The sequence below is a fragment of the Hippopotamus amphibius genome, chromosome 3, assembly GCF_030028045.1.
Source record: "Hippopotamus amphibius kiboko isolate mHipAmp2 chromosome 3, mHipAmp2.hap2, whole genome shotgun sequence".
NCBI classification, from domain to species: Eukaryota; Metazoa; Chordata; class Mammalia; order Artiodactyla; family Hippopotamidae; genus Hippopotamus; species Hippopotamus amphibius.
Genome location: NC_080188.1, coordinates 127,515,828 through 127,542,635, shown reverse-complemented (window position 1 = coordinate 127,542,635; position 26,808 = coordinate 127,515,828). Strand labels below are relative to the sequence as shown.

Below are 26,808 nucleotides of genomic sequence, written 5' to 3'. Positions count from 1 at the left end.
AATCAGAAGCACCAGGTTAAAACCATGGGGTGGACAAGAAGGCCCATGGAAAGTGTAGAAGGAGGCCAGAGTCCCAGGGCCACATCAGGGAGGAATGTGCCCGGCCCACTGTTGGCGCTCAGTTACTGCTTGAAGAATGAATGGATGTAGGCAGTGACCCACAGAGGAAAAGGAGCCTGTGAAAACAGCTGAGAAGGAAAGACCAGAGAGGTAGGACACAGAGAACAAAAGCAGCGTGGAGGAGAGTGTCAGGCAGGAGGGAGGGGTTGGGGTGAGATGAAGCTGGAAGACCATCCCTGGAGGGGGAGCCGCTATGACATCACCTTTGCCAGCAGTGTCAGTGCAGTTGGGGGTGGCGGAGTCAGAATGCAATCAGGTGAGAATGATTGGAAAGTAAGAAGAGATGGGGCGCCTACACCCTTCTTTCAAAGGAACACGGCTGTGAAGAGAAGAGCAGATGGGGAGAAACAAGCTTGTGTGTGGCGTACAAGAAGGTGTCAGGAGAGATAAAGGGCTTAGAAGCGGAACCTGGAAATAAGGGATAAGGGCAGGAGATGCTCAGTGTGGGACAGTCAGGGTGGCAGACTGGCCCCCAGATGAGCTCCAGCTGAGAGAAGACACGCCTTCCTCTGACCCTGGAGAGAGGTAGTGAGGGACGTGATTTGGAGGGCGTGAATGCAAGAGGTTGAGGGAGTTGACACTTGAAAACCCTTGGAACAGTAGTCTCGAGGTGGAGAAGGAAGTGTAGTTGAGGTAGGCTTTGAATTCCAGCCCCTTTCTCTCTGACAGAAGCCACATCTTACTACTCTTAGCTTCCTTGGAGGGAGGAGCAGTGCCAGGGACAGCGGGAAGCCCAAGCCCACTTCCTGTGACCACTAGTCATGCCAGAGGTCGGTGAGAACCCAGCAGGTGCACCACACAGAAAGGAGAGCTGAGAATCCAAAGCGGGGGCCGGGTGGCCCCAGCTGACAGATAAACAGGAGTTTTTGCCCCAACCTTCCCGCACCACCTGGCCAGCAACTTCACTGCTGGAGCTTCCCCTGCCCAGACTCTCCCATGAGGAACGAGGTCTCCTACCTGATCCTCCCTTCCAAACAGGCTTCGGCTATGCTTCCTCCTCCCCATGCCCTTCTCTGTCCCCAAACCCGTGTACCATGCCTTCCCTGCTGCCCCCTGTGAATTCCCGCAGCGCCTACCCACCTGGTTTGGCACTTACCACAAGCCCTCTTGCAGTTAAAAATCCCTAGTATATCTTATTCTCCCTCTGGGGGAGGAAGCCATCTGAAGGCTTAACGTGTGCTTGTTTCCTCCACTGTGTCTGGAATCAGGCCTTGAAAATAGCCATCTTCTCACTCAGTAAATGCTCGTGAAGATAACGTGAGAGCGGGCCACCGCATAGTGGCTGAGGACACGGGCCGACGAGAGGGATTGCCAGGAAAGAGGTGGAATTTGTAAAAGTAAACTATCAACCATCAGAAGTAACTCAAATGGGATGAAATGGTGGGAGGCAGGGGATGTTGAGTCACTTTGCCAGGAAGACCCAGCCAGTGGGTGGAGTTGGAAGAGGAAGAGGAAGCAAGAGGGCCCAGGGAGAAGGAGCTGGTGGCGAGTTAACCCTGGGTGGGAACGGATTGGTCACTGACAGCCACAGAAGGCTCTAGAGAGACGTGTACCGTATGCTCCAGGCAAGAGCTGAGAAAAGCAGCACCAGGCACCCAGCAGGCCATTCATTGCTGGAGGCTGGACACCTGGGGGAGGAGATAGTAATGAGCAGGGTTGATGGTCAGAGACTAGAGTGAGAAGGTGACCGACAAATGGGAAGAGAAGTCAAAATGCGGCAGAAAAAGACCAGTGCTCGGCAGAGGGCACGAGTGAGGAGGGTGGTGGAACCTGTATGCGCCAAGCTTCGCTGCATGAGTGGGAGAGAAGGAGTGAAGCAAAGCTAATGAACACTGCATTCTCTCGTGGTCTCCACCCAACCCTATACAAAGGGGCTGTTCCTACAGGTACCCCAGTCACTCTCCCGGAGATTCCCCCTTGGTGGTCTTCAAGGAGAGTGCTGGCATCTTCCCTCTGTGGAAGCTGAAAGGGCCAGCCCCTCCTCCCCTCACCTGGTGCCGCTGGGGGTGGCTCGTGGCATAGGTTTGACCCAGCAGACCCTCTCTGGTAGGATGCTGACACCCAAGCAGGAGACCTTAGGATGCGGGGGAAAGTGGAGGTCACGCCTACCTGGCAGCCTATTCCTACTAAGTCACTAGCAGTGGGGCCACAGAGCTCCCTGGCTCCCCACCAACCAAAACCTGGTCCCCCAGCCCCTCATCAATTCTGGGAGCTACCTCACCCCAACCTCCACCTCCACACTTGCACATACACGCTGCCCTTAAATTCTTCTCCACTTTGGTTAGCTGGAGTCAGTTTCTGTTGTTTGCAACCAAGAACTCTGACAATCTGAGAGTTCAGTCCTGTTAATTAAAGGTTGAGAGTGCTGTCGGATTCCTCTGCAGACGTGGAGCCTGTGCAAGAATTTGGAAGGACCACAGTTCACCTCTTTAGTCTCCTAAATGCCAGATGCTATGTGCTAGGTTCTGAGGACAGGTAGACAAACACAGGAGGCCCTGGTCTTCATGGAAGCAAGTGAGTGTGTCTTAGTTTGAGTTCACCTGGAAGCAAACCCTGAGACAAAGACACAAGTGTAAGTTTATTTGGGAAGTGGTCTGGGAAGCACAGACAGGAGAGCAGGGAAATAAGGCTGACAGAGGGCACATCATCAAAACTACTGCAGAGGGCCACTGAGCTCAGCCCGGCTGGGGCCTGTGGGAGACGGTGCAGCACAGGCCTCAAAGTGTCATTTATCCACCAGCTACCCTCTGTCATTGCTTGAGGGCTGCCTCCAGAGGCCCTGGGCCCCTGGCACTTTCACTGCCTGGCCCATGTGCAGTTAGCAGCCTGAGCAGCCCCGGGACAGAGACACAGAATGGGGCCTGCCAAAGGGCCATGGGTGGGCCACCACACTTAGGGCTGCAGAATGCAGTGGCGAGGAAGCTCTGTGGGTTCTTTGAGAGAAGAGAGAACTAGGATAGGGGCAGCGAGCACTAGAAGAGCACTGTCAATTCCCCAAAGAAAATTTCATCAGATTTGAGCAACAGCCTTCACAAGGTATGATGGATTTTGAATTCAAATCTGCAGATGCGGTAAAGGAAGGTCATTTGGGGGGGGAACCTTCTGTGCTCCTCCAAGAGGAGCCGGCCTGCCTGAAGGCAGCCTGCTGGGCTCTGGGGGCGTGGCAAGAGGAAGGAGACAGGTGAGTGGAGGCCCGAGGGTAGCAGCATCTCACCGGACCTCCTGCTCCCAGGGGGCCCCACAGCCACCAGCCGGGTCTCTACCTGCTGCCAGAGATACTCTCTAAGCCATTTGCTTTTTAAAAAAATAAATTTATTGGTTTATTTATTGGCTGTGTTGCTGCACGCAGGCTTTCTCTAGTTGCAGCTAGTGGGGACTACTCTTCGTTGCTGTGTGCAAAGAACAGGTTCTAGGCGCATGGGCTTCCATAGTTGCGGCACACAGGCTCAATAGTTGTGGCTCACAGGCTCTAGAGTGCAGGCTCAATAGTTGCAGCACACGGGCTTAGTTGCTCTGTGGCATGTGGTATCTTCTTGGGGCAGGAATCGAACCTGTGTCGCCTACATTGGTAGGCGGATTCTTAACCACTGCACCACCTAGGAAGTCCAACCATTCGCTTTTATTGAGGGCCCAACCCTGTCCCAGCTCTTCACACGGATCCTAAACTCCCCATGAGGAGGTGTAATGATTACCCTACTTCAGAGACTGAGGGAAAAGTCCCAGGTGGTTAAGGGTCTTACCCAAGGTCATGTGGCTTGAACAGGCAGCACTAGGGTTTGAACCCAGGTAGCATGGTTCCCAGGCCTGTGTTCCCAGCCTCTGCGGAAAGATTATTTAAACATACAAGCGAGCGTGTTCCTTCTCTGTTAACACACAGATGGCCATGTGTGTTGAATGACAAGTGACATACAATGAAGTTCTCAGAGGGCAGGTGGCTGCTTAGATGGCTGCAGAAGGATGGCCAGACATGGGTGGAGTGCAGAAGCACGGTTTTCCCCGGGTGCCAGGCAAGGCTGCAGGCTTGGGGATGAGACACGTCACATGACATGGCTGAGGACCCCAACCTGGTGTCACTGGCAGGCACCAGCAAGTGCTAGGTTTGCAAAGGCTGAGGAAGACCCTGCCCGCCTTTCTTTCAAACAGAACCACAGTCCAGTGGAGGAGATCAAAAAGGCCACAACAACAGCAGAGGCAGGTGACAGCTGCCATGCAGTGTGTGACAGCAGCCTGGGAGCGGAGGAAGACCCAGGAAGTAGGAGGGCAGTGAGGTCTGAATCCTCCTTTGGAAAAGCAGACCCTGCTCCCACATCCACCCCCTCCACACTCCCCTCCCTCCCTCTTGCCTGCCAGCTCCCGGCTCCCGTCCACTCAGTGCCCAGGCTAAAGGCTCCTGTCTCCTCCAGGCCCAGCAGTCACAACTGCCCACCCCTCTTCCCCCTCCTCTCTCGTACAAGGTTCAGCAGGTTGCAGTTAACACACGTGCTACAGTTATCAGCTAGAAAATGCCCCCATGCCCCATCACCCAGATGTCTGCTGTCCTCTTTGATCAACGTTGTGCATGAGGATGTTGAGTTTCAGGCAACAGGCTAGCAGCAGTGTGCTCTCCGGGGCGTAGCCAGGGCCTGGGAGCCCACGGTCTTGTGACAAGTGTGAGGACATCAATTCCTGGGACGAAGCCCTGAGCCTTCCCAGCTTAGCTGTGCCTGGGGTGATGCTGTGGCTTTTTGGGTGGTGAGGTGTTGCACTGGATAGAAAGAGCTGAGCCTCACGGGGTGCTCTTCTGGAGATACTTTGGACTACCCCGCCCAAGCTTGCTTTCATCTCGAGATTCTCCAGGGTAGGCATGAGGCAAGGTTATTAAATTGAAGTTCTGCTTCTTTCTGAGGGAGAGAGCAAGAGAGAGTGAGAACCCAGCCAGGGGCCAAGGTGCCTTTAACTCCTTTAGCAATTGTGCCTGGATGGGCCCTGGGTTTGCAGGGGCTGCAGCCAAAGGACAGGCAGCAAAGGATGGCCCAGCTGTGAGAAGGCTGCTCTGTGCCCACAGACACACTGCCTCCAGTCTCCCTTGGATCCCAGCAGTTTGGGGAGGCTCGTCTGCAAGGCTCCAGCAGCTAATGCGACTGGAGCAGAAGCCTCTTCTAAAAAGTGGGGTACATGACTGTGGGGGCAGGGTCCCTCCAACAGGGAGATTTGGCCTGGGTCTTGCCCACAGCTCTGGGTGACCTTGATGTCCTAGGTGTCAGGTGTGTACTTGACTGGAGCTGACAGAGCAGCTTTGGGAGAAGGGAGCTGGGGTGGGAACAAATTGGGCCTTTGCCCTTAGGTGAAGGGTCTCTGTCCTGGCCCTGACTAGCTTTCAACATGAACTTGAGCATCTTCTCTCTAGATGGGTCTGCAGGCCCATCCCACCTGTGGTTTTCACTTTGTCCTGCTCCACCCTGGGCAGCTGCAGAAATTCTCCAGGGATCCCTCCATCCTGCCTGGCTTAACCTGAAATTCTTCTCTCACCTCTACCATGACCCCCACTCCAGGTCCCAGCCTCATGCACAGGTGGCCACAGACCCCTGCCCTGTGAGGCTGGACTGGATAGAATTTTGGCCAGAGGCATAGGGAGGCTCTGGCCAGGAGGATTCAGGGGACCAGGGCCCTTTCTGGCTGTGCCTTGTGTCCCAGCAGGTGCCCTCGCCTCTCTGACAGGAGCCCTGCAATTTCTGCCCTGCCCTGGCAAGCTTTTAATACCTGCATAATCCTTTCTGCGGACGAGGCCTGCTGCAGGGTGAGAAGAGGGGCCAAGTGAGCTGGAAGAGGCCCTGGGAGCAGCTCTGCCCAAAGCCCAGAGACCCTGGGAGGGGTGGGCCAGTGTCCTGGGCTCTCAAAACCAGGGTCACTCAGGCAAGTTGTCAGCCCAGGGGCAGGGCTGTGCCCTGGGGCTCCGAATTGAGCTCATTAGGACACAGTGCTTAGATGTGCTTTGAACCTGTGTTTGGATAATTGACTGTCAGTAACTGACTTCCCCTGACTCCTGGGCTAGGGGAAGTTGGGCTTGGGCTGGCGGGAGGCAGTGAGAGTGAAAACCTGTGGGCAAACCCACCAGGGGCTGTTTACATCTCTATTGTCAGCCGCCAGCATCTGTTTGTTTAAACTTCAGGAGGTCTTGTGGGTTCACTTGGGTCTCTGCTCCAGTCGGGAGCTTGAATTTCACAAGTAGGTGTGAATTGCACCCATCTTATCTGTCTCCCCTGGAAATAGAGCAGTTCCAGCCTTAGTCCACGTGCACTTAATGAATATTGTCTGCACTGAAGGAGACCCGGGGTGGGGGGTGGGCGTGGGAGGGGGGTGTCGCTAAGTCTCTGGGACCTGCCCTCAGCCATTTTGCCATCTAGGTTGGGGGTGGGGGTGTCACTCAAGCCCGATAATTAGGGTTTCTAGAGGCCCTCAGCTAAAAGAATGTGGGGCCTCTGCCCCGGCATAGATAATAGGACATCCAACCAACTCGGAAGATTTCTCCAGGTGACTACTTTGATTTAATTTTTATTTATTTTTTAAGATTTTTTTTAAGTTTTTAAAAATTATTTATTTATTGGCTGCATTGGATCTTTGTTGCTGCGTGCAGGCTTTCTCTAGTGGTGGTGAGTGGGGGCTACTCTTCCTTGCAGTGCGCGGGCTTCTCATTGCGGTGGCTTCTCTTGTTGCAGAGCATGGGCTCTAGGAGCTCGTGCTTCAGTAGTTGCAGCATGCAGGCTCAGTAGTTGTGGCTTGCGGGCTTTAGAGCACAAGCTCAGTAGTTGTGGTGCACGGGCTTAGTTGCTTCGAGGTATGTGGGATCTTCCTGGAGCAGGGATTGAACCTGTGCCCCCTGCATTGGCAGGCGGATTCTTAACCACTGTACTACCAGGTAAGTCCCAGCCCCTGTTTACTGATCTTGATCTGACAAGAAATCAATGTATCTGAAACTAAAAGTGGCATAGAAGAATCCAGAAAGAGTTTTTCCTTCTCCAAAATCTTTCTCTATTTTACCAATTCCTGGGTCCTCTTTAACAATTCTGAATAAAAGCCTCCTAGCACTTTGATGGAACAGAGTCTCACTTTGAGGGCAGTCACTCCAGTCCTGCAGGAAGACCTGCGTCCTGCCAGCACGTTGACCTTGGGCGGGGCTCCTAGCCTCTGCTTCCTTATTGGCACCCTGGTGTGTGTGCACGGCTGTGGGGGGAGTGAACAGCGCCCTTGATCAAATAATAGATACTGCTGATCAGCAGGGCTACTACTTAAATAGCATTTGTTGTTTTCAAGTAAACTTTCTTAGTGGCAGAAAAACTAGACACAATGCAAATAAATTTACAACAGGCAATAGGTTTTTTAAAGCTTTAGAATATTCACTAGATGAAATAATACGCGGCCACTAAGAGCGACATTCACCTAAATGCACTGTGGTCTCCTAGACTGGATCTTGGAACAGAAAGAGGACATTAGTGAAAAAACTGGTGAAACCTGAATAGAGTCTGGAGTTTAATTAACAGTATTAAAGTTAATTTCTTAGTTTTGATAAATGGATGTTAACATTAGGGGAAGCCAGGTGAAAGGTATATGGGGACTCTGTACTACTTTTGTAATTCTTGTTTAAATCTAAAATTATTCCAAAAAATTGAATGACATTCACAAGTTGTTTGGAATATAGGAATAGTTCAGGCTAAAATGTTTAATGAAAAAGGAAGAATTTGTGTGACAGTGTGATTACAACTACGGAAAGGTTTTTTTCATAGAAAAAAAGAGAAAAATATGCATTTATCAATAGTTGTTTTGGGTGACTATGAAGTTGAGAGTAATTCAAATCCTAATTTTTTTATATTTTCCAATTTTTCCTTAATATGGGATCTCAACCACTTAAAGCTTTTCAGAGGCTGTGAACATCAGAAGGGAGTGGTTAATATCAGCAGGAAAGAGGCTTCTGGAAAGGCTGATCACTCTCAGAGTCAATAGGAGGGCCAGGGATCTGGTCTTCACCACTCGGATTCCAGCCACTGGTTGCTGTCTGTGGTAGTAAGCACCATATACTTGTTAAAGAAAAAGAAATATCACCAGTGTCACTGGAACAAATTTAAACATTCCTTTTTGTCTCTTGCCCAGATTCAAAGTCCTAAGTGAGGGGACTAGCAGGTGACTTGATACTGGTGATGTCCTACCTGCCAGAGTCAGGAGAGGATGAGCATCCAGTTAGTCCAGTGGGTGGTCTGACTTCCACAGAGAAAGGGATGCTGCTTCCCAGCAAGGCTCCACAGAGGACCAAGAAACCAGAGAGGGTCCAGATACTAAGCTGGGAGGCAAGGATTTTATAGTAAGTGCTCAATAAACAATTATTGAATGTATGAATGGTCAACCAAAACAAATGCAACAGCTACAACCAACAGCAGAGCTCATCTGGGAAGAGATGCCAGGAAGCAGGAGGAAGGAGTGGGAAACATGAGACTAGAGGTCACTACTAGAATGGCGGGGACATTTATATCTGCTCCTGCACCCTGTGATCAAGGTTGTCCTGGGCTTGGGGGAAGGGGCGGGGATGTAGGTGAGGTGAATGGGAAGTTGCAGTTGAGGTGGACCTAGAGCACGCGACTGTGATAATAGCTCTCTTTATCAGGCCTTGGGGTTTTTTTTGTTTTTTGGTATTTTTTGTTTGTTTGTTTGTTTTTGAGGGGAAGGAGTTGGGATGGGGAAGTGAAAAGAAGTGGAGAGATCAGGATGTCTAAAGTGGCAGGGTTGGGAGAGAGGGAAGTCCTGAGGGCTGCACCTTCTGGTGCAGTGGAAACAGCCCTTTGTCACATGACTCAACGCCTTCAGCTCCTGGGAGGACAGGAAGAAAAGAGTCCACAGCTCCGCTGACTTTTCCCAGCACCCGCCTGCCCCCATCACAGGGTCTGGGTCTCCTTGTGGGCTGGTTCTCCAGCAGAAATGACCCCAGGGTCCTCCAGATCCTCCCCTTCTTCCCTTCCCTCCTTCTCCCGCCGCCGGAGGTTCTGGCCGCAGCCAGCAGGGTGCGCCCCCAGGTGCTACTTGCAGCACCTTCCTTTCTGGCAGCACTCCCTCTGGGTTCCTTTTTCTTTTTTTAAAAGAATTTATGTATTTATTTGGCTGCATGGGGTCTTATTTGCAGCACACAGGATCTTTTTTAGTTGTGGCATGTGGGGTCTAGTTCCCTGACTAGGGCTCGAACCCAGGCCCCCTCCATTGGAAGTGCAGAGTCTTACCCACTGGACCACCAGGGAAGTCCCCCCTTGGGGTTCCTTGACATTCTTAAATATTTTGATCATCTCCTGAACTATGTCACAAATTCTGGGGTGGGATCAGGGGAGAGGAGGGCAGTGACTGAGACCCCGCAATCCTAAACTGCCTCCTCAGGTGTAGTGCAGAGGAAATTAGATGAGACTGGGTGCATGGCCTCATGGGAAACTCTTTGCCGAGCTGTCTCCTTTGATCTCACTCTGGACCATGCACTGGACTATAACCAGCGAGGTGGTGAGCACAGGATTGGGATTTGAACCCTAGAACCCTAGCGCCATGACAGACTCAGGACAGCATAATTTTCATCCTAGGTCTGCTCAGATTGGCCAAATGGTCAAGTCGCTTGGCCACTCTGAGCTTATCATGTCTTCAGTAAAATGTTGGGGTGGGCCCGGCTCAGTGGGTGGTGGCCGGTGGGGGTGGTGCGTCCCCAGGCAGGTGCGATGAGGTTGCTCTCCACACCTGGCCAGCCTCCCCATGCTGGGGAAAGTCGCCTCTCCTTGGGCCTTGCTGCCCTCTGCTGGTCAAGGTCCAGCCACCTGGCCAGTGCCCAGAGCGGTCAGGAGCTGGGGCTGGGAGTCCCGTCCTGTCCTGTCCGTGTCCAAGTGCCCACCTCTGCCACTCATTGCTTTTGGTCCCACTCTTTAGCTTTCTGAAACTGCTTCCTCAGTTTGTGGCGGGATGGTGAGGACTGAATGGGGTAGGATGTGCAGATTGTCACGTAGAGCGCCTGGCCAGACAGGACTTTGTGATGCTGTTCTGGTAGACAGACAGGAGCAGCAGTCCTGGAGCAGCATTCCTAGAGCAACTCTGTCTCAGATGCTTGGGTGTGAGGGGTGAGTTCGATGTGTCTGTTGTTCATGGACACCCCCCACCCCCACCCTGGGATCCCCAGGTCCCTTCCCATTTAACACAATGGCAAGAGCAAGCGGCTTAGCAAACCTCAGACACTCCCCTCCCCCGTTGGTTGTGTCCGCATTGGACCTCCCACAGAGGATGGAGGCTGGGAAGGCAAGGATCATATCCTGCTCCCTCCTCCACCCCTGCGCTCCGCCCTGGACCAGACTTGGTGTCCCCTCGGCAAACATGAGCCCTGGAGGAAGTTCCAACCCATCCTCCCAGCTCCCCCAGAGGGTTCACAGCCAGCCTTGCAGAAAGCCTTCTGCCTTGTACTCCACATCCACTCCCCTCTGAGGCTGCCCATCCCTGTCATCAGGAGGGTCTGTGCTCCTTCTCAGGCCTGGGATCCAGATTGGGAAGAGGGGGACCAACCCTTGTCCCAGCTTTGCAGCCCCTGCAACAATGTCACACAGCAAATAACCCCTCACTTCAGTCACTAACTCTAGTTGCAGTTAGTGACTGTGGAGTGAATAAGCACTAGTTGCATTAACTCATTTAATCCAACTGCAGGAGGTAGGTCCTACCCGTTTTATTTTTGGGGGGGGGGGTTCTTCCCAGACCAGGGCTCGAACCTGTGTCCCCTGCATTGGCAGGAGGATTCTTTTTTTAAGCTCTTTATTGGAATATAATTGCTTTACATTGTTGTGCCAGTTTTTGCTGTACAACAAAGTGAATCATCTGTATTTATACATAAATCTCCATATCCCCTCCCTCCCGTGGCTCCTTCCCACCCTCCCGATCCCATCCCTCTAAGTCATCGCCCATCATCAAGTTGATCTCCCTGTTTTATGCAGCAGTTTCCTACTAGCTATCTGTTTTACATTTGGTAGTGTATATACGTCAATACTATTCTCTTGCTTCATCCCAACTTCCCCTTCGCCCCCAACCCCATGTCCTCAAGTCCGTTCTCTACAACTGCATCTTTATTCTTGCCCTGTCACTGGGTTCATCAGTACCATTTTTTTAGATTCCATATATATGAGTTAGCATACGGTATTTGTTTTTCTCTTTCTGGCTTACTTCGCTCTGTATGACAGACTCTAGGTCCAACCACCTCACTACAAATAACTCAGTTTCATTCCTTTTTATGGCTGAGTAGTATTTCATTGTATATATGTGCCACATCGTCTTCATCCATTCATCTGTCAATGGGCATTTAGGTTGCTTCCATGTCCTGGCTATTGTAAATAGTACTGCAATGAACATTGTGGTACACGTTTCTTTTTGGATTATGGTGTTCTCAGGGTATATGCCCAGTAGTGGGATTGTTGGGTCATATGGTAGTTCTATTTTTAGTTTTTTAAGGACCCTCCATACTGTTTTCCATAGTGGCTGTACCAATTTACATTCCCACCAACAGTGCAGGAGGGTTCCCTTTTCTCCACACCCTCTACAGCATTTATTGTTTCTAGACTTTTTGATGATGGCCGGCAGGCAGATTCTTAACCACTGCGCCACCAGGGAAGCCCTGGTAGGTCCTACTCTTACCCTCATTTTACAGATAAGGAAACTGACACAAAGGGAACCCTAGTGACTCCTCCAAGGTCACGGAGCTGGTAAATTGCAGAACCAGAATTTGAAACTAGGAAAATCCCCTGCTTTCCATAATCTGACCTATTTATCAGAAGCACTTAGCTTGGGGATCAGGCCCCGGAATGTAGGGTGGGTGGTCCGCTATTCCACTCTGTTTTGGATCTCTGTGCCCTCTGTCTGGTCTCTGGCTCTGTTGGATCCCTAGCTAGTGGCTTCGGGATGACTTCGTGGGAGCTGTGGGAGCTGTTGGTTCTCATCCTCCAAAGGAAGGGCCTCCAAGAGCAAAAGGCAGGAGAGAGCAAAGAGGGTGGCCTGAAGTGGGTGATCTGCCAGCCACCCACCCCTTCCCACACCCAGATGTGGGGCCCAGGGTGCTGTCCGGGCAGAGGGGAGAGGAAAGCTTCATGACTCACAGAGAGTGTGCCCCACCCTCCCTGCCTGAGGATGCCAGGGAGTGGCCTGTCCTGGGGGAGATGACTTGGGGTCCCCACCCCTACCCCTTGCCTTCCCGGCAGACACCCCCAAGGCTGGGCGGAGGCGGTGTGGAGAAATGAAGACACTGGTTTGTGGCTCTTGATCCCAGATGGCCTCTGGGCTGCGCCTTCCCCAGGCTCCCACTCGTCTGGCCGCGCCTGCCCTGCCAGGCGGGTTGTGAGGAATTGAAAGTGGGGCTTGGCGGATGAAGAGGAGGAGGAGGAGGAGAAAAACACCCGTAATAACCACCCTGGCTCCTCGGCTGGGCATCTCCAAGTGCTGCCACTCACCCTGTCCTGTGGGGACACCTGGATGCCTGTGTGGTGGCCGGGATGGCTGGGGGCCTGAAGCTGGAAACCAGCCACCCGGTGGTTCCCACCTCCTGCAGCGCAGGTGTCTCGGGAAGGGGCTGGCCTTCTCACGCACTCAGGGGTGAGACCTGCATTCTTCCCTCACTCTCAGTGTCCCCACCCTTCCCGCAGTCCACCCTCTCTGCAGCTGCAGCTTCCCAGCCCAGCAGTCACCCGGCCTTGGCTTGTGGTGGCTTGTTTCTCATGTCTGGGTGTCTGCAGCTGCCCAACTGGTCTCCTGCTCCCGCCTCCGCCCTCCCGGCCATCCTGCCTGTTCCCGCCACCAGACATGTCATCTTAAGGAGTCCAACCTGGCCTTTCCCACAGCACGGGAACAAAGGCCCAGTTGCTTAGCCAAGGGGCCCACGCAAAGACAATAAACGCTCTGATGTGCAGGCGGGTTCGTGATGTGGGAGCGAAGAAGCCGGCAGATCCACAGGCTTCCTGGAGAAGGTGGTGTCTGAGCTGGACCCTGAAGGATCCGGGGGTGGAGGAGTGGTTTGAACAAGCAGTCACTGGGAGGAAGGACAGGCCGAGGTGGGGAAACAGCCTGAGCAGAGACTTGAGGCTGGTCCAGCTACCCTGGGTGTGGCTGGAGCGTCAGGTGTCCTGCGCATAAGGTGGAGAGGGTGGGCTTCAGCCAGATGCGAGAGACCTCCCAGGTCCCCACCTGGGGAAGTTAGACCTCCTCTGGGCAGGCGGGCTGCAGAAGGCTCAAGGTGATGTGACTGGATCTGTGCTTTGGAAGATTCCTGATGGTGAGGAGGATGAAGGATGCCAAGAGCCTGGAGGCTGGGAGAATTCTGAAGTGGTCCAGGCAGGAGCAGCTGAGGGCCTGAAGTGAGGCATTGCTTCGTGACATTGGTCCATTCATTGCATATTTCTTTAGCGCTTCCTCCATGCAAGGCACTGTTTGAGGCACAGGGGATTCCAGCAAACCCAGTCCGTGCTCTCAGGGAGCTGGCAATTCAATGGGAGACAGGATGATGTCAAATGGCTCTCCAAGAACGTAAAGGAGAGCAGCCATGGGTGGGGGGCGGGGTGGGGGAGGTGTGGCTGGAGAGAAAGTAGCTGCCTGAGTTCCTGCCTCAGCTGGTCCCCTGCAGGGACCCTTCTCTCCAGTGGCCCCCATCAGACCAGGCCTGTGCCCCCTTCCCCCTCTGTGCAGTGGCCCCAGAAGCCCCTCCCTTGCCTCTACACACCTGTGGATCTTCCACCTCCTGGACCCCCATCCTGCTTCCTCTCTGCCCACAGGCAGCAGTTGTTCCCAGACCTTGACTTCCCAGCCTGCATTCTGGGTGAAGTGTGGCAACAGCCAGAGTTGAACTTCAGTCCTACTTCTGGCCACGTGACCCTCTTCTTCAGGAAACCTCCATGCTCGAAGGCCTTCACCTGATTGGATGAGGCCCCTACACTTACGCAAAGTAATCTGCTTTACTCAAAGGCTCCTAATTTATAAGTAATCACATCAGAGGTTTCCTTCGTGGTCCAATGGCTAAGACTCCGTGCTCTCGATGCAGGGGACCCAGGTTCGATCCCTGGTTAGGGAACTAGATCCCACATGCCGTAACTAAAAAAAGAAAATCTCGCATGATGCAACTAAAAGATCCTGCAGGCTGCAACTAAGACCCTAAGCAGCCAAATAGACCATTTTTTTAAAAAGGTAATCACATCGAAAAAACATCTTCACAGCATCTCGACTGGCATTTGACCAAACAGCTGGGCACTGTGGCCTCGTCAAGTTGACATTTAAATTTTTTTTGGCTGTGCCATGCAGCTTGAAGGATCTTAGTTCTCAGACCAGGGATCAAATCTGGGGCCACAGCAGTGAAAGCGCTGAGTCCTAACCACTGGACTGCCGGGGAATTCCTGTGAAGTCCCAACATTTAAATCTAACCATCATACCTATTTATTTATCTTATCTAATCATCTCAGTCTTGATATTGTTAATACTGCCGAGAGAGAAGAGACAAGGCAGAATTTATTTCTCCTGTTTATCGGGTGAGGAGACTGACACTCTGGGACGAAGCCCATCATTCCATCACCTTCTAGTTAATACTCTCAGCCTCCGTAGCCTGAGCCTCTTGTCTTGTCTGCCTTGCAAAACTTCATACAGCATCCAACAGACTCTCACATCACCACGATGGCACTCATCACCTCCCCCCACCCATGCCCACCGGGCAGTCTCTCTTTCCAGGGAAATGTCTTCTCTCTCGGTAGCTTCCCAACCACCCCTGTATGCTGGGGTTAGGACCCCTCCTCTGTGGCATTGCGAACAGACCTGGCTTTGAGGGCACAAACTGTGGGTTCCCTTTAAAATAACTATGATACCCCTAGTTCTTTATTTATTTTGGCTGCACTGGGTCTTCGTTGCAGTGTGAGGGCTGCGACGCGCAGGCTTAGTTGCAGTATGTGGGATCTTAGTTCTCCGATCAGGGATCGAACCTGGGCCCCCTGCATTGGGAGTGCGAAGTCTTAACCACTGGACCACCAGGGAAGTCCCTATAATACCCCTAGTTCTTGTCATAGTGTTTTGGGCACATCTGAGAGCTCCTTGGACACCAGGCTGTTGAAGGCATGGATGATGGAGTGCCTGGTTATCTCAGGGAAACAGCACCCAGGTCTCCTGACACCCGGTTCAGCATCTTCCCTCCTGTATAGGATACGCTGTCCAGCCCAGCTCTACTCCATGCGATCCGGCCCATGTTTCCTGCATACCTCCTTTATTCCTGGCAGGGGGCTAGGCACCTGACAAGCATTTTGTCACTTCACCCTCACAGCAACCCTCTAGGATGGGCATGATTATCTCCATCTGCCAGATGGAATGTTGAGGCTGAAGAGTGTAACTCTCATAAAGTCACACGGCTCTGGAAAATGGCCAGGCTAGGATTCAAACCCAGATCTGCTACTGACTCCAGAGACGGAACCCTCTGCCTCCCTGCAATGCCAAGAGGCCAAGCCACGTTTCCAGCCAGGGGCTGGGAACAAAGATATGAGGGAGACAAAGAGCCTGACTGCAGGGAAGCCCAGATCTAGTGCAAGAAGTCAGTGTGGGGACTTCCCTGGTGGTGCAGTGGTTAAGAATCTGCCTGCCAATGCAGGGGACACAGGTTCGATCCCTGGGCCAGGAAGATCCCACATGCTGCGGAGCAACTAAGCCTGTGCTCCACAACTACTGAGCCTGCACTCTAGAGCCTGCGAGCCGCAACTACTGAGCCCAAGTACCACAACTACTGAAGTCCGCATGCCTAGAGCCCGTGCTTCGCAACAAGAGAAGCCCGCACACTGCAACAAAGAGTAGCCCCCACTCACCACAACTAGAGAAAGCCTGTGCACAGCAATGAACACCCAACACAGCCAATAAATAAATAAGTGCATTAACAAAAAAAAGTCAGTGTGGAGTCTGAGCTCTAGAGCCTGCGAGCCACAACTACTGAAGCCCTCGCACCTACAGCCTGTGCTCTGCAACAAGAGAAGCCACCGCAATGAGAAACCCATGCACTGCAATGAAGAGTAGCCCCCACTTGCCACAACTAAAGAAAGCCTGTGCACAGCAATGAAGACCCAATGCAGCCAAAAATAAATAATTAATTAAAAAAACAAACAAGAAGTCAGTGTGAAAAGCTTCAAAGCAAAATAACTATTAAGAGCTCCAGGGACTCGTATTTTGGGGAATTAGAGGACATGTCTTAGCTGGGCTTAGCTCACTGGGCTGGGGGGAACAGGAAGAGGAGAAGAGGGAAAAACATTCTGGGCATAGGGTGTGCTTGGGGGAGGAGCCATCAGGCTAGAAATCTAGGCCAGGAAAAGTTGCTTCCCACCGGAGCAGCTTATATTAAAACCTTAGAGCGGAGCCTGCAATCCAGGTGGGCTTTTCTGAGCAGGTCCCTAACATCACTTCCTCTGCCTCAGCTCAGCTCTGTAACCTGAGCCATGAGCCCTCACCTGGAGGAAGTGGTCCCACCCCTGGAGCTGTTCCTAATGAAACTGAGGGGGTGGGTGTTAGTGGATTGTTCTGTGTGGGTGGACCTCATCCAATCAGTTGAAAGACAAGACTGAGGTTTCCCAAGGAAGAAGGAATTCTGCCTTAAGTCAGCATCATGGAAACTCTGCCTGAATTTCCAGCCTGCTGCCCTGCAGAATTCAGACTAGAGACTATAACATCGGGACTTCCCTGGTGGTGCAGTAGGTAAGACTCTGAGCTCCCAATGCAGGGGGCCTGGGCTCAATCCCTGGTTGGGGAACTAGATCCCACATGCATGCTGCAACTGAGACGTCCATATGCTGAAAAACGAAGATCCCACATGCTGCAGCTAAGACCCAGTGCAGCCTAAATAAGTAAATACTAAAAAAAAAAAAAAAAAAAACCCCAAAATATCGACCTCCAGCCTGCCATACAGGTTTCAGACTTGCCAGTCCCCACAATTGTGTGAGCCAATTCCCTAAAATCTCTCTCCAATATGTATCCTATTGGTTCTATTTCTCTGGAGAACCCTGACTATGCATTTATTCATCTATAGAATATTATCTATTACAGCTATAGAATATTATCTATTGTATCTATCATAAATAAAAGTGATACTTGTGAACCTTCTGTGAGCACTTACTGTGTGCCAGGCACCTGCTAAGTTCTTTGCAGGTGTCTCATGAGCTCTTACTCATCCCAAAGCTGCACGACGTCATCTGTGATTGGTCCCATTTCACAGACAAGAGGCCCGAGTATAATCACTTGTCCGTGGTCCTAAAGTGATAAAGCCGTGTCTGGATCCAGGGAGCTACACTGGATCCAGTGCCTACATGGGGTGTGCTCTTACGCACCATGGAATGTGTGTGTAAAGGCATTTCGAAACAAGAGGCGTGATGCAACTGACAAGTGATGTCATTTTAGTGTTACAGGTGCCACTGGGATGGGCAGGGCGAAGGGGGACAGGGTGAGGTGTGAGTTCTGGCTGGAGGCTCCTAGCATCACCGGGTCCTGGAGGTGCAGCCCGGGGAATAGCCACGAGGTGGCGCCTGTGCGGCCACTCCAGGATGTGTGGTCCAGGGCTGGGAGCTGGGAGGGATTCCAGGGGTCTCCAGCACTAGCCCTCCACAGGGCTGGTGAGCCCGGGAACTCCCTCCCTTAGGCCTCAGAGGGGTTTCGCTCCAGTCCAGGGATCCCAGCCCTCGGTGGCGCCCATCTGTTTGAGGTACAGTTTAGTGGTCACAGCCTGGGGACTGGGTCCAGCCCAGCCAACTGGGCAGAAGGTCAGCGCCCAGCTCCTTCCTGTGCTGCTGGGGCGGTCAGGGAGGGAGGACCCCAGGCCGTCAGGTCACCACACAAAAGCTCCGGGTGACCCGCCTCCAGAAGTTGCGACTGCGGCTGCTAAGGGCCACCTCGGCTGCCTCCTGGAAGACGGCGTGGACGTTCTCCTGCAGCAGAGCCGAGCACTCGAGGTAGGCCACGGCGCCCACGGCCCGCGCCATCTCCTGGCCCTAACAGGTAGAGCGGATGGGGCTGCCGTCAGGTGGATGCCGCTGGGGACCTCGCGTCCAGCCACCCCCGCGGCCCCCTTGGCCATCCTAGGTGTGTTTTCCTAGGACACCCACCACTCCTGCCCCCGGGGCCTGACCAAGCACATCGATGGCATCATCGAGTTTCCTGCCTCAGTTCTCGGTGTGGTCTCTGCCTCTCGAGGCATCAGCTGGTTAACGTCTCAGCCTGACCCAGGCATGCGGCAGAGAGGGGTCTGCAGGCTGAAGAGCTGGGGGCCCCCCGGCTGTGCAGTGGGTAGGCAGAGAGGGGTCTGCAGGCTGAAGAGCTGGGGGTCCCCTGGCTGTGCGGTGGGTGGGCAGAGAGGGGTCTGCAGGCTGAAGAGCTGGGGGCCCCCCGGCTGTGCGGTGGGTAGGCAGAGAGGGGTCTGCAGGCTGAAGAGCTGGAGGCCCCCCGGCTGTGCGGTGGGTGGGCAGGACCACCTGATGGGCACCTCACTTGCTCTCCATCCCACAGCTGGAAACTTCCAAGCCCGGCAGTTCTTGACCACGACTGCCTCCCAAACAAGCCCCACCTTGACCCACACCCTACATGTGCCCGATGCCGGGTGCTGCTGAGGAGCTGGGCCAGAGCAGTGTTACCGCAGGGGTTCCCTCTCCTGGCCACCTCCACCCCCCCCCCCCCCCCGCCGTGCCCCAGGCTGGGTTTCCTACCCTGTGGTAGGTCACAGGTTCCAACCCATGTTTCCGCAGCTTCTTCACCAGTGACGTGTCCTTGCGCAGGTCCGTCTTGCAGCCCACGACGACGATGGGCACCTCCTTGCAGAAGTGATTCACCTCTGGGTACCACTGCACGGAGGGGAGTGGGGAGGGGGGTTGACAAGGGTGTGAGCCATCAGGGGAATGGGCCACTCTCCTGCCCTCCAGGTAGACTCCCACAGCGATCATTAGCACAGCCAGTGTAGGGAGAACTACTCTGTGCCAGCTAAGACTTTACATGTAATGAACTCATTAACCTCCCAAGTCCCTCTGAAGCAAGTTCTCTCATCAGTCCCATTGTACAGATGCACTAACTGAGGCTCAGAGAGGCTCTGTAACTTGGCCTTGGTTACACAACTGAAAGTGGCAGAATTTGAATCCTGTTCCCACCTGCTCTAGAATCCTACCTCTGCAAAGTAAGGGGTCCCGTGACCGACTCCCCAACAGGGTAAAATATATAAAGAAACAAGTGAGCCTTTAGAAAAAAAGCAGCTCACAAAATGGTTTCAGCAGCTGTTTGCCTGTTGGAGCGGGTGCTCCTGTCCTGTGTCAGCTGCTCTTTGGAATGTGAGGCTCTAGGGTCTGGTTATTTCAGTCTGGACTCTAACCCGGGAGCCTGGAATCCATGCTTTGTATCTCCAGGAACGCACGCCTGCTCAGTTTCAGGAAAAACTGGCATCAAACCGTCTGGCCTCTGGAGCCAGATGGGGCCGGTGTGGGGTCCCAGCAGACCCTCCCCTCCACAAAACTGCCCTTGAAACAGGCCTCCTCCCTGACTCCACATTGCTAAACCCAACAGGGAATCCTCAGATCTCATCCTACCTGAGCCCTGACGTCAGCAATCGGCCCCTCCTCCAAAACCCGGTCTGCACTTTGCCCCAGAGCCCCACTCTCCTGATTGACATCAGGTCTCCAGGTGACAGCCCCCTTCCGCCCCCCAGTCCATGATTGACATCAGGTCTCCAGGTGACAGCCCCTTCCCCCCCCCCCCACTCTCCTGATTGACATCAGGTCTCCAGGTGACAGCCCCTTCCCCCCCCCCCACTCTCCTGATTGACATCAGGTCTCCAGGTGACAGCCCCCTTCCCCCCCCAGTCCATAGCTCTTCCCCACCAGCAGCTCCTAAATGGGTCTGCCTAGCCCTGCCCCCTCCCAGGAACTGCAGACTTGGCTTTCCACCCACCCTCCTGACCCTCCGCTGGGAGGCCCATTGGGCCTCCATCGCCCACCTCCCTGCCCCTAGCTTGCTCCTTCTCATCTTGGGAAATGGCAAGTCCACCTTCCAGGTGCTCTGGTCAAATGTCTCTCTCCCACCCATGTGCAATCCATCTGGAAGCCCTGACGGTCTGGTTCTGCCTTCCAAACAGATTCAGTATCCGCTGACCTCTCACCACGCCCTCTGCTGGCACCCCGGTCCCAGCCTGGAACAGTGCCGGGGCACACAGATGTGCTCCACCAGTACTTCCATATGACTGCGTGGAGCAGACTGCCTGGTTCAAATCCCAGGGTGACAGCTTGAATGGATGTGTATGTTGGAGCAAGGGACCCAGTCCGGGGATGACAGTATCTGCTCCATAATGTTTTTAGGTTAGATGAATGAATACACGTAACTGGACCCGGCACATGGTAAGTTCTCAATAAATGTTGCCATCATTGCTGTGGTTATGGTCACTAACGCTGTCACTGGCTGTGCTCTGAGGAACCCTGGAGCCTGCCATTATCACGTGCATGGAGGCCCTAGCAGCAACGGGAGCGAGGCTTTGGCTGCCGGCAGGAGCAGAGGAACCCAAGGGACCATATCCCTGACACCTGTGAGCGGCCTTGGGAACCTCTGACATCATTGGGGGACACCCTGGAAGGCTGCTGGGAGCCAGCAGTCACGCTGATGGAGGCTGAGAGTGGCTGGGAGGTTCACGTGACTTTGGGCAGGCCCAGGCTGGGGAGATGCAGGGGCCTCTGGGTCGCCCAGCATCCTCAGGCACGGTCACAGTAGAAAGAGCCACAGCATTCTGGGTATGGGGCAAGCAAGGAGCACTGGACTGCGAGTCAGAGGCCCAGTCCAGACCCTGCCACCAAATCCTTGGGGGACCCTGGGTATTACATCACTCTGAGCCTCAGCTTCCCAAAGTTTATGCCAAAGGCATTGGACTCAGTGTCACCCAGGGCCTGCCAAACTCTGATGGTCTGCTGGGTCAAGGGTAGGGACGGAGCAGAGTGGCCTGGCTATGGGGCTGTGCCTCTCTTCGCCCTGCCCCCCACCCCCCCACCGCCCCCAGTACCTACCCGGTTAGAGATGTTGTCAAAGCTGTGTGGGCTGGTGACATCAAAGCAGAGCAGCAGGACGCTGGCATCAGGGTAGAACAGGGGCCGCAGGCGGTCGTAGTCGACTTGCCCTGTGTAGAATGGGGGTGGTCACTCCCTCCAGATCTCCTGCCCACTGTCAGTACCTCCCTGACATCAGGGAGGTCACTCCAACCAAGACCGGGGGGCAGGTGTGGTGGGGGTGAGCTGGATCAGGGCCTAGTTCTGTACCTCAGGGTCCAACACGTGAATGTTCCCCTTGGGGCAGTGTTCCCCTGGCCTGCCTGCGGGATGTGCCAGCCCCGGCCTGGGTGACACCGCTGCTGAGACAGCCCTGTTCTGGAAGGAGTGGTGGCTATCTGAGGCCATCACTCAGAAGCCTGCTTTGCCCTGGGCTTGGGGCGGGGGGTGGGAGGTGAGAAGAAAGAAGCAGGCGGGACCTGGGCAAAGATAACACAACCCAACCACGGTTAGGAGGCTGCTAGGATTCCCTGAATTTAGCTTTGAGTTCGGATGTAGATTTGACTCTGAACCCTCTTGTGGGTAAGGTCAGGAGGCTGGAGGTCAGAGGTCAAGGTCAAACAGATCTTACAGAAGTTAAAGCCAGGAGGCCAGAAACAGTCCATCCCTTGAGAGCTAAGAGCTCTGCTTTGTCTCCAGGACATGGTGGGCTGCCCTGGGCTGGGGAAGCAGCAGACACAGGTACCGAAGCGAGGAGGGTTCAGGGTCCTGGGGGCCCTGATCCTGGCCGACACCTGTCCCCTGGAGACTGGTTGGCCTCCCTGGTTCAGAAGGAAGGGAGTGGGGCCCTCCCCAAGCCCTGCACCCACCTGCTGTGTCCCAGATTTGGAGGTGCACGGGTTTGCCCTTCACTTGCAGGTTCATGGCGAGCTTCTCGAACACCGTGGGGGTGTAGCTCTGAGGAATAAGGGGTGAAGGGGGCAGCTAAGAGGGCAGCTTCTGAAAGGGGGGTGGTCCCGGTGCCCAGGTCAGAGCCCAGGAACACCCGCGGCACTGCCCCTCTTGGGAAGTCAGCAGAGTGGAGTAGTTTCTGGGAGGGATTTGGCTGGTGGGGTTGAGGCCTAGAGCTGCCACTTTGTAGCTGTGGGTCCCGCCCAAGGCACTGAGCCGCCCTGGCCTCCTCCACTTCTGTAAAGTGGGTCTATTAAAGGCCCCACCGCAGCCTGTTGCTGTAAGGATTTGATGAGGTGCTTCACACGGAGCCCTGAGCACAGGACCTGGTAGAAAATAAGCACTCTACACGTGCCAGGACTGTTATTTTTATCTCTGTCCTCGTCCAGACTGTCCCATTTCTGAGCCTTCCTTCCTGCTGTCCCCTCCGCCTGGGATGACATTAACCTACGTTCGTTTGTTCATTCATGGGCCGCCTCTCTGGGTCTGATTCTAGACATGGGGAAGCAAGTAATAGACTCATCGCCTGCCCTGGGGAGCTCCTAGCTTTGGGGGGTGCCTCCTTTGCCCCTCAACCTCTCACAATCCAACCAGGATGCTGGTTTCTATCTCTCCCACCTGCCCTGCCTGGCCCCAGGGGGAGGTCACCCAGGCCAGAGGCCCCTCCATCCCAGGCCCACAGAGCCTGAGCTCGCCCCCTCTCCACGAAGGCTGGATGAGTGGAAAAGCAGGATGGGCTTTTACGCAAGTGCAGGAATAAAGAGGAGGAGTTTTACTGACAGGATCTGAGCAACAGGGGAGGAGGTCTTCAAAACCCTGCCATGACCCAAGCCCTCTGCACCAAGGGGCATGCTGGACTGCCTGGCTCTTGGGTACCCAGGCCTTGCTCCCTTGCTCAGGGCTGGGTGGTAGGGCCACAGCCCCGGGGACCCTGTCTTCCCCTTTTCGCATGCCGGGTGGGGCCCCCACCTGCCCGTGACTCAGGAGGACTTTGAGCCTGCCTGCCTGCTGGCCCTCTGAGTCAGGCCCTGGCCACTGGGAGGGGCAGTCTCTGAGCAGTGGGTCAGCGAGGTCCTCCAGGGCATTTGGGAAGCTGCAGAGGGGAGAACGGCAGATTCCAGCGTGGGCAGCTGCGCAAGAAGGAGAAGTGGAGGATGGTCCTGGGGTAGGGGTTCAACCGCCCTGGACGCTAGTCACCTGGCACTTCCTCTACTAACAGACAAGGGCTCCACCCTCCTTCCCACGCCCCCTCCCTGCCCCCTTCCCTCAGGCCTGGTGGGGGACAGTGTGACACGGTGGCTAGGAGCACTGGCTTTGGAATCAGATGCGCCTGGCTTAGGATGGGCTCTGGCACTTCACCAGCTGCGTGACCGTGAGCCAGTGACTGCGCTAGTTAAAGGAGAGTGTCGCTGTGTGACAGGGAAGCCGGCTGGCAGGTGGGGCTCGCCACACATGCCCACCGCTTAGAAGGCTGGTTGCCAGGGGCAGCGTCCAGCCTTCCAGGACTGTCCGTTCCCCAGCGCCTCCCCAGCCTGTCACTATGGAGGCACCGGCATCTGCTGAGCTCCCAGCTTGGCCACCCACTCACCAGTAGAGGGGTCCTGTGGCAGGACCCCTCTTGATCTGAGGTGCAGGGCAGCCTGCCACGAAGTTCTTGGGAGACACACATCAGTACTTTGCAAGTTTCCGTGGAGATGACACCGTCACCCACGTTCTCTAGGGATCTGCTATGCATGCTCCTTTTCCTGTACCATCTCTGATCCTTGTAATCTTGGAAAGTCGGTACTAACCCCATTTTCCTGATGAGGACACTGAGGCCCAGAGAGGGGAAGTGACTTGCCCACGGTAACACACTGGACAGATGGCTAAAGATGGAGCCAGGTCTCTCAGGCTCTAGAGGCCAGGCTCTGTCCCCGACCACCTGTCTCTCCTGAGGTCACCAACTCTAGCCCGTGGTGGCAGGAGTGAGCAGGAAAGCCCCTTCCACGACGTGGGGCTGGGCTGCTCCTCTGGCTTACTCTCTACTCTGGAATGTCATCCTGCAGACTCTGTCTACACTTCTGTCATGTTCTTTGAACGCCCAGGCAGGGTCACTTTCTGACCATGGAACCAATAAGCACCTAATCTTATCCGTTGAGCAGTCCTTTGCCAGAAAGACAGGGCCGCACCTGCGCTAGACCAGGGCAAAGATGACTCAGGCTTGGGTCTGCCCTCATGGGGCTCACAGACAGATGGACGGATCATTACAGGATGGCAGACATAGCTCAAGAGAGGAGAGCCAGGGGTTCCCCCAGGGAAGCACACCCATGGGAGTCCCTGTTGGGGATCAGGAAGGACTCAGCTGGTCTGGAAGGCTAGGTGGTTCTCCCTGCCCTGTCCCACTCCGAGCCTGCTGTGGGGCCCCTAGTCTTCTGGCCTTGTGGGAATGATTGTTGTACCAGGTGCCAGGCAGGACTGGGCAGGGCTGGTGCCAGCCAGGAGTCCCCCTGCCTCCAGAGCTCTCTACTCTGCTCCCCCTTCCCTGAATCCAAGGTTGAGCCACAGCCAGATGAGGCTCACTGAGGCCCCTCCAAATCCCAGCCTGCTCTTTGCTGCAGGCAGGAGGCCTGGGATACAGGACCCTAGCAGCTGGCTCCCTGGGCTTGGAGGGCTGCCAGGAGGAGGAGTCCAGGGGCAGAAGCAGGAGAAGGCTGGTCTGGCAGGCAGAGCTCTGGGGGCTGTGGAGAGTGTCCTGGTCAGGGGCAGGAAGACCTGGGTTCTGGGCCAGCACTGCCACTGCAGGGCCCTGTGGCCTGAGGCAAGACTCTTCTCTCTGGCCTCAGTTTTTCCATCTGTAAAATGAAGGCCTTGCCAGCTCTCAGGCATTGTGTTTCTTTTAAATGAAGAGGTCTCTTGGGAATTCCCTGGGAGTCCAGTAGTTAGGACTCCGTGCTTTTACTGCCGGGGCCTGGGTTTGATCCCTGGTCAGGGAACTAAGATCCCGCAAGCCGTGAAGCGTGGCCAAATAACTAAATAAATAAATGAAGAGGTCTCTCTTGTGCCTGGAGGTAGAGAGGTCCCAGGGAATCAGGGTCCCTAAACAGGAGAGAAACCTAGATCAGGCAGGTCCAGTCCTCTGGTGACAGGCATGCTCTCCCTTCCCCTGGCCACCCAGAGTGTTCTTCAACATGCCCTCTGCATCAACGGTGAGATGCCCATGTCTGCACTGTCACCTCTCTGCAATTGGGATGGGTCTCACCCTCAAGGAGCCCAGGACAGTGGTGGTGAGGTACCACCCCTCCCAGTCCCTCTCCCGGGCCCCCGCTGGCCCAGCCTCTCCGTGGCACTCCCCACACTGTGTCGTGATTGTTGGGTTCTCACAGGCAGCATCTGGGGGCCTGGAAACACATCCCTGCCCCCAACTACAAAAATTGTGACTGGCCAAAGGACGTGACGTCAGCTCCAAAAACCACAAAGCAAGAGTCGGCTTGACGCTGCCACAGTGGAAAGAGAGGCTGGCTTTGTTGGCAGGCCTGGCCTCTCCTGCCTCCCCCATCCGACCCCCCAGCGCTGCCCGACCCCAGGGCTTTGGAGGGGGCTGGGATCGGCAGGGGCAGGTGGGGGAGGTGATGCTGGAAGCAGCCCATGGACTCCCAGGGGAACCGGGCTGAGGGGGGCATGGTGGGTGGGTGGGTGGGTCCAGCCCCTGTCCTGACGCCAGCGAGTCCTCCTGGAGAGGTGGTGGGCATGCCGGTGAAGGAGTGACAGTCCACAAGCCCAGGCCTCGAGGATGTGCCAGGTACCACTCGGGGCTCTCTCCCAGTCTTACCTTCCACCTCACCACCGCCCTCCAGTCTCTCCACCTGGCGAGGTCTTGTGAGGGATCGGAGGCTTGCAGAGGCTTAGCAAGGAACTGAGGGCCCCAGAGTTTGTTGGAGGAGACTGAGGTGCTAACTCAGCTGTCTGACGAGGCTGGTGTGCTCTTACCCTCCAAGGCTGAGCCCACGGGACATGCATTGTACAGGCAAGAGCCGGGGGAAGACTTGATGTCTCCCAAGAGAAACTCGAGCCACCTTTCAGTGAGTCTTTCCTGTTACAGCTCAGAGCTGAGCCCCTGACCTGTATGAACTCACTCATCACCGTGACCCTGGGAGGTGGGCACCACCATTATTCCTGTGACGCAGTTAAGGGAACAGGCACAGAGAGGGTAAGGGGCTTGCCCCAGGGCACACAGCTGTAAGGGGCAAAGCCATGATTTGAGGCCAAGGCTGTCAGTCCCCCTTAGCCATGTTGTGACACCAAGTGCTCTCTTAGGACCCGCTATGTCCCCAGGATGCCTAAGACAGTCCCCGGGACACCTCCTCCAGGTAGGCGCCGTTCTTGGCACTTTACAGCCGATGTCACTCCCGCTGGCAGAGTGAGAACTGCCTTCGACCCCACGTTCTGCCGGCAGGCAGGACGGGCGCCGGTCCCCGGAGGGGCAAGGATGCACCGAAGCCGCGGCGCCCGAGGGGCCGGCACTCACCTCGGGGAAGGCCCCCTCCGCGAAGACCATCAGCAGCGACGTCTTCCCGCAGCCGCCGTCGCCCACCAGGACCACCTTGACCGGCTGCGCGCCGGGCGGCGCCTCCTCGCCCGCGGCCTGGGCCGCCTTCATCGCGGGGCGGCGGAGGCAGGGCCGGCGCGAGCCGAGCTGCGGCCGCGGGGCCGGCGGGGCAGGAATGTGGAAGGGGCG

At 55.0% G+C, this 26,808-nt stretch overlaps 1 protein-coding gene across 4 annotated transcripts; it reads right to left on the bottom strand.

Annotated features, from left to right (window-relative positions):
• Positions 1–26,808, bottom strand: RHOD (ras homolog family member D). Of its 4 annotated transcripts, none has more exons than XM_057728920.1 (6): positions 26,599–26,808; positions 22,013–22,100; positions 21,165–21,274; positions 18,837–18,971; positions 8,301–8,431; positions 1–5,000 (listed from the first exon to the last, which is right to left on the bottom strand). In XM_057728920.1, exons 1-6 carry the CDS (start codon positions 26,728–26,730, stop codon positions 4,886–4,888), a joined length of 711 nt encoding a protein of 236 aa, XP_057584903.1. In that variant the 5' UTR covers positions 26,731–26,808; the 3' UTR covers positions 1–4,885. The 4 variants fall into 4 exon arrangements, 3 of the variants coding, with proteins under 3 accessions (XP_057584903.1, XP_057584905.1, XP_057584904.1); XR_009052793.1 differs by lacking the exons at positions 1–5,000; positions 8,301–8,431 and adding exons at positions 11,014–13,610; positions 17,258–18,125 and having other exon boundaries at positions 26,599–26,807; XM_057728922.1 differs by lacking the exons at positions 1–5,000; positions 8,301–8,431 and adding an exon at positions 11,011–13,610.